This window comes from Myripristis murdjan, chromosome 18 (genome assembly GCF_902150065.1).
Source record: "Myripristis murdjan chromosome 18, fMyrMur1.1, whole genome shotgun sequence".
Taxonomy (NCBI): domain Eukaryota; kingdom Metazoa; phylum Chordata; class Actinopteri; order Holocentriformes; family Holocentridae; genus Myripristis; species Myripristis murdjan.
The window spans coordinates 7148629-7159497 of NC_043997.1; the positions used below are offsets into that span (position 1 = coordinate 7148629).

The following is a 10869-nucleotide window of genomic DNA, read 5'->3' on the forward strand; positions in this document are numbered from 1 at the left end:
AAGCACTAATTGTTTGGGAAATATGAAATCTCTATAGTGTCATGAGGCCATTTTTGGGGAAAAAAAATATTGAAATTCAATGAATGAATCATATAAATATAAAAATGGTACAATGCACATCATGGGGCATAAAAATGAATCGTGATATCAACATTTTATTCTGCGGTTGTAATCACAAATGAGACAGCTAATCAATCTCAATTTCACAAACTGTCCACTGAAATTATATTATTTGTAATGACGACAATTTTTAAAAATTTTTACATTCTAGCAAGCCAATGCCAGCTCTGTTTGTGGCTCAGAAATAAATACACTCGGAAAAACAAAATTTACAAAACAACAGTGTCTGAATCGCTTCACAAACTCTGTGCCACCCAGTTACTGACATCCAGCTCAAACAGTTACCTCTCACTGCCACTTGGGGTCGCCAAAGTGTGCAGAGCGAAGTTTGCTTTTGCATCTTTAAAATAAAAATCAAAGTCCCAAAATACAGTTTGAAAGGTACAATCTTCTTGCATTTTTCATGCCGCTGGTTTGTTGTGTGGTTTCACCTTTAAATGCCAGGTATCTCATTTTGGAGCAAAAATACAGAAGATAACAGCAGCTGGGGTCTTTTATACCATCCGTTAGCTTGTTAAAATGCCTCCGAAGCTTTACTCCTGAAATAAAATTAAATTGCACCCAAACAGACCAACCATAGGCTGTGTAACCCCACTGTTGAACGGGTGGGCAGGCCAGTAAATTCCTGTGGTTTGCCAAATTCGGCCCACAGGCCTCGCTTCGGTCTGCCCAGAGCACAGAGGGGACAGGACATCCCAGCGAGTTTGCATTGTGCATCACATTGTGAGAGTCACCGCTGACTTGACCAATGGATAAAAAGAGGAGACGCAATAAATAGGTACAAGCGAGACCAAAAACAAAGTGCTTCTAACAATACCTCGCCTCAAAATAAGGAAAAGACAGAAATAAAGAACCAAAGTACGAAAGAACAAGACAAACAAGCAAACAAATAAACTAACAAAAGTAGCACCCACTTTTTATAGCCAAAGCCAATTCTCTTTTAAGAATTAAATCCACTCCTTTCTCCAAACAGAGAGCTTTTACATTGAGGAGTTTTACAATCCTTCAAGGACCAAGGAGACACGAGAATCAGGTGGTTTGATTTCTGACATCTTACACATTCATGACACAAATTCATGAGTTATGGAAACCGGTCAGGTACATTATGTTATTTTCGATATTCGGTACTGCCGTTTGTATCAAAGCATATCTACTAGCAGAACAAGTTACACAAAAGAACCATTTTCTTGCCTTTCATACCAAACTCCTTGTTAAAGTTGAACAAATCGTCCACTCTGCCCGCCAACCCCCCGTTTCCTTCCTCTACATTTACATCATGTAATCAAATCCACCCTTTACACTTTCCCTTCCCTCCTCCCACAGTTAAAGAGGCCATTTATTCAAAAATGGCCAGACAGTAAAACACTGCACAGGAGAACCCTACTGACTAACTTCAAAATGTTGCCAAGACAAGCGTCCTGGGTCTAACAAATCCCTTCAACGGTTCTCGATCAGAGTTGAGGCTGACAGGGTTTCAATTGAGCTTGGGCAGTGGAGGCACGCATGCTTTCCCCCCCTCACTTACACACACGTGCACGCACATACGCAAACATGCAAGATGGTGGAGATGTTGTGCAGTGTCTGGCAAGTGTCCATCTTGGAAAGACCAGGGAGCTGTAGTGAGGAGCGACGGGGCCAAAGGGACAACGCCTCGCACGAGCAGACTCTAGGTTTTAGCTACACAAACATTTATCGCAATAATCTAATTGGCTGAGTGGAATCTCAATGGGCAGAGCCAACAAACCACAGCTTCCCTAGTTTAGTAACGCTGAAAACTAGGGCTCTTGTTACGGACTGAAAAAAATCTTGCACAGCCAGATCTCAGACTGTGCAACTTCTTGTAGGAAAATGAGACCTTGATGATCCAGGCTCTTCTGGATTTGCACCTCTAGTTTGTTATTCCTCTAAAGCATAAGCACTTTTCCTGAACTCACTTAACTATGCTAAAAAAAAAAAAAAAAGATTGATTAAAACTTTGACTAAAACTTGAATCAGTTTCGTCGGAAGTTTGCTCTTGACAAATTCAGGTGATGAGGGCTTCTTCAACATAGGAACGCAACGGTGTATTAACCAACAGTCTACGGTGCAAGTCAATTTATCAAATCACCGTGTCACATTTATCATGGAAAAGAGTCAATAATGCATGTATAAATTGATATATGAAACCTTCTAATGGAGGTTTTGGTGTCATATCGTCCATTCATGAGGGCCATGATTCTCATGGAGCAAAGTCAATGATGTTGCTAAAATTTTATTTGTTTAAGGAACGACTACATCCACAGACTCTCTGCCCTTTTCTAACAAACTTCTCACCTTGGGAATTGAGTAAGTAAGACCCTGTCTAACCCTCCAATTTCAAATTAGCCATTTTAGTATTTAACTATCTGGGTAAGCAAGTTAGTTAGCTTGCTGACTTCCAAATACCATGATCAGGAGTGAAAGGAAAAACAAGTCATTGGTATTTTTATTCATATTTTGAGCAGATTTTCCTATTTGCTGGTGAGGTTCGCCAATTTGCTAATGTAACACTGAACAAAGAGGTTTAAGCTAACGAGTCAGATTATTTCTGCATCTGATAAGACTGACTTTATGTGACTAAAACTGAACGAAACGGGGCCACCACGCACTGAAAATTATAACTCACACTAATTTACTGCCATGTCTCAGTTGGGTTGACCTCTATCAGGCACCAACTGCATTTGATGTGCACACTAACACCCCTTTCTTTGTTTAACTGAGACCTTCCTCACGTTCACACACACACACACACACACACACACACACCGTGCTGTGCATTTGCTCAGGTTTTACATTCATAATAAAGACTTATTGAGCCCGATATAGGAACAGAGGCTTCTATCCATCCACATGCCACCACACCAGCCAATCCCCTTGTGTTATTAAAAGAGGTGGTAACGAGTCCTGGCCATCGACTAAGGCCCCTTTTCCACTGTAAAAAACTATACAACTGGTGCCAACTGTGCAAATGGGAGCATTTCATCATCCCTTGTGCTGGCCGAGTGTGTGTGTGTGTGTGTGTGTGTGTGTGTGTGTGTGTGTGTGTGTGTGTGTGTGTGTTGTCTGGCAGCAGACCGGTTCCTTGTTGCTTCAGTAAGAACTATTAACAGGCTGGCGCAGGCTGTGACGCGATTGGCAGAGAGTCAGGGTCAAAGTTCAACAAGGTCCCGCCCAGTAACCAAGCCGAGATTGGCCATTAGTGTCAGTTACCTGTCCGTCAAAGTGACTTTAATTCATACGATAGTGGAAATGGTTACAGGGCTCCTGCCAAAATGTAACTCTTTGCTTTATAAAAAGCAGCAATAAGACTTTTTTCAGCAAAGTATTCATGATGTTGCTGGGTGAAAACCTTGTACCTCCAGTTTTGGTGATATTCGTGTTTTCACTGCAGCTGAAACCAAACATTTACCAAAGAATTAGGAGTGACCCCATTCGCTTCTGTGGCTGTAAATTGAAGGTCATTACATGGAAACATTGGTAGGATTACTTCAGAAAACTTGCTAAAGTGGGGGATAGAAACATACCAACAAGATTTTGTTTGGCAGAAACTGTGATAACCTTCCATAAGAGTCATACAGGCTTTCAAATTAAGAGTCCTTGATAGCTGTTGCTCCTAAAGTAACCAGATCGGTAACTGCTCAGGTATGGTGTTGTAAATTTTGATAAATAAAGACTCAGACTACATTATCTTCCAAGGATGAGGCCTTAACATACATATACTCCATAAATAAAACTTATATACATTATATGTGTATGATTCACTTCAGGACTTGCTTGAGAGGCTACGTCTGGCCACAGTCTATAAAAATTAAAACACTGCAGAAGACTAAAAGTACAGGAAAAAACATTTGAAAGTTAAATGATTACAATTTCTTCACAGAAAATCAACTTTACATATTGCATTAAAGCAATTAGCATAATGCATGATTAAAAATAAAAATTGGTTTTGAACTGTGTCCTATAATTATATGACTTGGTTGAAGAGTTCAACTTTTATCTTGATAATGTGAGGTTTATTTCCAGGGGCACGCACACCCAATCCAGCAACGTATGTAACTGCAAGTGGAAAGATCAGTCGTCGGTTCTGTATTTGCATAAAGCCAACTCACGTTCATTGTTATGCAAATGAATCAGTCTGACGGAACGGGCTCAGCTGACGATAAGTCTGGCCAAACTGCAAAACTACTGTAATGCTTTGAAGATGAAACCTGAGACCAGATTCAGCCACCGCATGTGTACTTCTCGCCTCAAATTTGTTCAGAAGTAGATTTTATCGTACTGTTTGGTCCGAAAATTATTAAGTTGACCATCGAGCTTCTTGAAAACGAAGTGGCAACCTCCTCCTCGCAGTGCGTCTATCCGATCGGCTGCAGTCTTGCCGTGCCTCGGCTCGTTTTCAGCCGCCCATCTGCCGGACCGATTGGGGTTCCGCTGCGTCTTCCCTTTCAGATTTGGTGTGGCGCTTTTATTTTCAAAACGCAAGGTTCATTTCCACCGGCCCAGCCAGGGAGCCGAGCCCAGCCACGGAGGCGGTCTGCAGGTCTGCAGCTGGACCTCGCTCAGCTGGCCTCAAAATCCAAGTCACCACTTCTAGTTCCTTTATGGTTTCTATGAGGATCACGTTTCCTTCACAGGTTGAGGAAACTCCGGCCTCTTTGAGCTTATGTAACCCTTTCCAAACCATGGGATACCCTTAAAACTGCTCTGTTACCAAGCTTAGGGCAGGTTTCATTTGTTACTGGGAGGCATCGTTTTCTCCCACTAACAAAAACATGTTCGTCACATGAAAACAGTTTGGTGTTAAATGCATTTGGTTCTTGAAGATGTTGAAATAACACAATCAGAGAGTGAGAGCTGATTCTCTTTAACGTGTAGCACATACAGACACAAGCACACACATGTTGGGAAACCCCTAAGAGTCAGACACACAGTACATACCAGACAATGACACACACACACACACACACACACACACACACACACACAGGGCTTAGAGGGTGTGATGTTTCTAACCAGTAGCGTTCCTACGGGCAACCATGTGTGTTTATGTCTGTCTGTGTGTGAGTCAGTGTGTGTCCCATGTGTTTTCTGCTTGTGTGCCTGTGAGTGTGTGTGCTTATGTGTGTGTGTGTGTGTGTGTGTCTAACAGCATTAGACAGGGTCTTCCCTCTGCAGAAAGCCAGCTACATCCGACTGCTGGACGGCTGATCTGATTTCAAAGCCAGGACGAGCCCCGCTCCTGCCAGCAGCTGTCTCCAGCGATCACAAAAGACAAAATAATCATTGTCAAACCTGCAGAAATCTTCCAAAGCGGGTTTACATCTCTGTCCAATTGGAGTATTATGGAAAGTATCAGTGACAGTGTGAGAGAGGAGCGGAGAAGTGAGAAGGGAAGTAATAAAACAGTGCAGACAGTGGGGAGGAAAAAGTGGAAGTTTTCGTCTCTCTCCCAGAGAAACATATTCATCACAAACGAGGACAAATCCTCTCGTGTCCATCAGTTTCTTAATCTGCTGCATTTCCATCTACAACCACTAAGTGGCGACAGCACCAGACAAGGAATCTGGAGTTTATTGATTAAATAAAGCTGAAAGGCTTCGGGTGATATCGGGGCAGTCTAGATGTAATAAATCTGGATTGATCAGGCATCTGAAGAGACTTGAAAAATGAGTTTCAGGTGATGAGAAAGTAGTAAAAATGCCTCCCTGAGATCAGAGCCGCAGTTCCCGATCATAACTTAAAGCATGAGTGAAGATGCCGTTAAACTGATCCCAGATCTGCCTCGCCCGACACCCTGTAAATCTCTGTCTGTGACGCCAGAAGGACTTGGCACCCAGAGTGGAAATCTTCCTGCCTTTAGTTCTGCATCCCGGGGCCAAGATGCCAGCGACGGGGCGGGAAGGGCTGGGCGAGGAATGGGAACGCGTAACAGTTTCCCTTCCTCGACCGAAATACCAGCGAGCCTTTGAGCAAGGCACGCCCAAGTGCCACATGGTTGCAGATAATGACTATTTTCATCTGTAATTTTTTAAAATTAGTGTTTAAAGTGTGAAAAATAAATCGGGAAGGGATGTCTTCAAGTGTCTTTCTTAGTCGGACCAGCAGCCCAAAAAAAAAAAAAAAAAACCCAAAGTATTCATTTTATAAAGATATGAACAAAGGAAAGGGATCTTGACATAATTAAAAAGAGAAACAAATAAGACCATTCATTGATTATCAAATTTATATTTAACTAATTTCCTGTCGATCTGTTTATCAGTTCACGGGCTAATCCTTTCAATACTGGCTACGACTGGACGGCACGGATAAAAAAAAAAAGGTTTATTTCAGCGTCGACACGTCACTGCTGTCATGTGAAAATCTCATCACTGTAACTAGAGCAAGTCTCATATCAGCTGAAGGATTTTTCAGAAGCTTCGTGGATACGCTCAGAAATTCAAGACTAAAAGCCAGACAGTCGGTCTCTGTGCCTGAGAGGAGAATGTGAGGTTTTTACCAGCCAGGCCATGTCTGCAAACACAATGCAGAGATCACATGAATCAAACTGATGACCGTCCTACAAAATAAAAGTATGATTCGGTAATTTTCTAAAAAAAAAAAAAAAAAAAAAATTGGTTTGAGAGCTCATTTTGTGAGATGTTTTTATGAATAATTTTGACGACTGAGATCATTATTTCAGCAAAACACAATTTTTGTTTAAAGACGCTCAACAAGAATATTAAATTAATGCCCAAAGCTTGCAAGGTGAAGGTGAAGCAAGGTGTGTGTGTGTGTGTGTGTGTGTGTGTGTGTGTGTGTGTGTGTGTGTGTGTGTGTGTGTGTGTGTGTCTCAGAGGTGAACTGGCATCCCACTGGCAATTTTTTCCTGACGTGCGAACGCCTCTTATCGTCCAAAACAAACAGCTCAGAACCTTTCGCGCACACACACACACACACACACATACACACACACACACACACACACACACACACACACACACACACACACACACAGAGCATACCTCACTCCTCCTCCCTCCTCATCAGACTTTATCAGCTTCCTGTCTGACACCCTGGAGGTCGAAGGTCACTTCCTGTGAAACATTCCCCACGTCTGAGAACGCTGCTTTGTTGTGTGTTTTATCTGTGTGTGTGTGTGTGTGTGTGTGTGTGTCAGGAACAGAGCGCTCGTCTCCTCCCTCACCTTCCTTCCCTCGCGGCTTCGTGAGGCAGTGACGGTGAGAGCGAGCGAAACGACGGCGAGCGGCTTCCAAACACACTTCCATGTTTGGGATTAAAAAAAAAAAAAAAGTCACTGCAACATGACTTTGAAGTCACGCAACTATTCGCAAGGAAAATGAGTGTGTGTGTGTGTGTGTGTGTGTGTGTGTGTGTGTCCGTATGTGTGTCAGTTTGTGCGTCAGTGATAGCGTGAATGTGTCCTTTGTCCATCTATTTGTGTATCAGTGATTGTGTGTGTTTGTGTGTGTGTGTATCCAGGAATCCAGTTCTATTTCAAACGCCAAATTTCCAGACTTTTCCGTGACTTTCCGTGACTTTTCGTGACTAAAATGTTGAATTTCCACGACCTAAAGAAACCCAATTTGACTCGTTTTCCCTTCACCAAAATTTTAAACCCGCTTCAGCCTCAGAAGTCTGATCAAACTTTATTATTTTGTTTTAATCTGCAAAAATTTCTCTCTTTAATCCCCTGTTTGGAAAAGACTTTCAAAAATTCAATGACTTTTCAGGAAATTTCATGACGTTTGGGAACCCTGGGTGTGAGTGAGCGTGTGTTTGTATGTGAAAACCTGCAGGTGAAATGAATATGAATGTGAGCATGTGTGTGTGTGTGTGTGTGAGCGTGTGTGTGTGTGTGCGTTTTCGCTTGTGTGCATCTATGCTTTTTGTTTGTATGCCAGTGTGAGTTTCTACATTTTTATCAGGACTATGAATTCATTAGTGAGCGATTCAATTAAAGAACTTTTTTTTTTGTTTCTTTTTTGGAACAATTCAGTTGCGTTCAAGTTTGTAAATCGCTCATTAAGTCCACAATTTTAAGAAAAAAGTCCTTTAAATAAACGTGCAATCATACGTACAACTACCCTTTTTCTGAAATGTGGAAATAATTCAACAACATAACTGCTTCTTTAATTCCAAAAAATGAATCCTGCACTTCTTGTTAGTTGTTAGTTTCCATGAATAATGAATTATTTGAATATGAAGCACTTTATATCCATTTTATATCTGCTCCTTTCTGCAGATTGATTCAGCTGAGTCAGCAGAATTTAATCAATGCCATGAATGAAACGTTCCAGGCTGTCGATGTCATTGCCCACATATGTGTGTGTGTGTGTATGTGTGTGTTTTTACCTCCTGACGGTGATCTTCAGGATCCTGTACGAGCCCTTGATCAGGATGAGAGCTTCCTGCCTGCTGCCGTAGAGGGCGGAGCCATTTATGTTAATGAGCTCGTCGCCCACCTTCAGCTTCTTACACTGAGCCGCCTTCCCTCCGTCCTCGATCTGGATCACACACACACACACAGAGAGAGAGAGAGAGAGAGAGAGAGAGAGAGCTGGTTGAGAAAAATGTTGGACGGGGAATAAAAGGACATTTGGACGACAAAGAGGAACAAAACATCTTTAAAATAAAGGAGGGGGAGAAAAAAAAAAGAAAAAGTCAGTCGGGAACACTCTGACACAGCCAAGCCGACTCCTTTAAAACCCGTTTTGGGAGACATTTTTGTAAAAAGGCTCCCCGTCGCCATGGTAACGATGCCCAGAAGAAGATCTCCAAAACACTCTGTACCAAACATCCCACAGAAACCCATCACATTCCACTGTAATGGACTCTGGCCCGCGTCTGTGTGTGTGTGTGTGCATGTGTGTGTGTGTGTGTGTGTGTGTGTGTGTTGGTCCCAGCGGTGGCTGCGGGTTGCACAGTGGTGGCGTCTGTGTTGTTAATGCATCGCTGGGATGTTTTTTGTGCCTTTTTTTTTTTTCGGCTAAAGAGGCAGAAACACTGATGAGTGTGTGTGTGTGTGTGTGGTGTGGTGTGTTTGAGGTCACTCGTAAATCACATCATCAGAGAGAAAGACGGACAGGACTGGGACACGGATGAGACGACCGGCCCGGCAGACTGACTGCTGCGGGACCACCGACACACAGAAATGTGACCCGACAGAGTTCAAGATGAAGGAGTAGCGGTTGCGTTTAATAATAATTGATTTTTTTTTTTTGTAACATTTTTGTGCATTTTTCTTTCCAGAGCACTGATCCTATCAAAAACCCTTCTAAGCAAATAGTAATGCAGTGTAACAACCAACTCAGTGTGTCCTTAAGGTATTTATTTTTATTTTGGCAGCACCATTATTCATTGCTGTGGTGTTTCTGCACCGCACGGCCCACCTGTCAATCACCTGTCAATCAAACAGCGTGGGCGGGGCTTGGATTCCCTGTCAACGGGAGTTTGAGTTTCTCTTTTCTTTGTCGGTTCGGCCACCGCCGCTCACGCAAACCACAGAGTTCATCTTGTGTTTATTACGAACAAAATATGTAAAACGCATCACTTCCTTGGCAAAGAGGAAAGAGTTACCAGACACTCCATGTATCATTAATTTACCGATTATTTATCAATCATGTACAGAATATGAGAGTTTCTGAACCCTCAGGAGCTGTGGAAAGTGTTACGGTTTGCCAATCTGACAGTAATAAAAATGTAACGCTGAATTAGAGGAGGATGATTATTTCAACATGAGGACTTCATTTCAACAACTATTTATTTCGACATGTTTTGCAAATAAAAGGCAATGTTGTGTTGAAATAAACAGTTTAGTTACCAAGTGGGTCCAGTGTTTTTTTTTTTTTTTTTTTTTTTTTTTTTTGGTTGGTGGTGGTGAGCGGCATGAATTTTTGCCTTGAACATTTCCACTCTGGAGAGCTGGCAACCAAGCATGCCGTCTCCATGTGGAGAGGAGAGGAGAGAGAAGGTTTTCAAAGTATCACCACCGTGCGGACGTGGTCTGAACCCCCGCCGTACTGCAGCTGACCTCTGACCTTTGACCTCTCATTTATCAGTTTTGGCCTCCTCCATCCTCTCGCTGAATTGAGGTGCGTGCATCCTGAGGAAAAGAGGAGGCTTTGCTGTATGTGTGTTACTGTTTTACTGACATTATTCATTTGACTACAAGGCACTTTGGATAAAACAAACAATACATAACTGCTATTAAAACACCTTAAATCCCAGAAGGTGCTGCGTTTAAGGTCCTTCTTGCATTAATTTTGTCAGGATTTTTCTGCGTCCGTAGAACGCGCTTCAATCATGGACTACATTATCAAGATTAACATAAGAGGGTCAGTGTCCCGTACGGGAGGCGTCCCAGAGGAGCCGAGGGTGAGGACACGCAGGTGCATCCTCTGAGGAAGTCTTTTATCGAAGCGCTTGACGTATGAAAGCCACAGCTCGCAGCTGGAACGCGGAAACCTGGCGGGAACACCGCTGGATAGGCGTTCAGCAGACGATCAGTCACGTCAAATAAAAGACTGATTTGTTTGCATTTTATTTTAAAGCCCCCCCTTTCATTCAAAAATGTGTTTTTCCTATGATAATGTCTCCTAAAATATCGAAACCTTCACTCTACTGACTTCTATCTGTGCAGAGTTTGTCACTGGAGAGGTGATTTCACACTCCTCTGCTGCAGGTGGAGGTGTGTGTGCACGCCCCTACAATCTGAGGTGCAGACGGACCCCG

The 10869-nt window shown here is 42.7% G+C and overlaps 1 protein-coding gene across 1 annotated transcript in view; it reads right to left on the reverse strand.

The window, feature by feature from the left end:
* Positions 1-8486: 8486 nt before the first annotated feature.
* Positions 8487-10869, reverse strand: part of LOC115376162 (protein Shroom4-like) — a 39521-nt gene continuing 37138 nt past the window's right edge. Inside the window, exon 2 of the mRNA XM_030075647.1 lies at positions 8487-8642. Coding sequence (XP_029931507.1) covers positions 8487-8642 — 156 coding nt within the window. The remainder of the gene's footprint in view (positions 8643-10869) is intronic.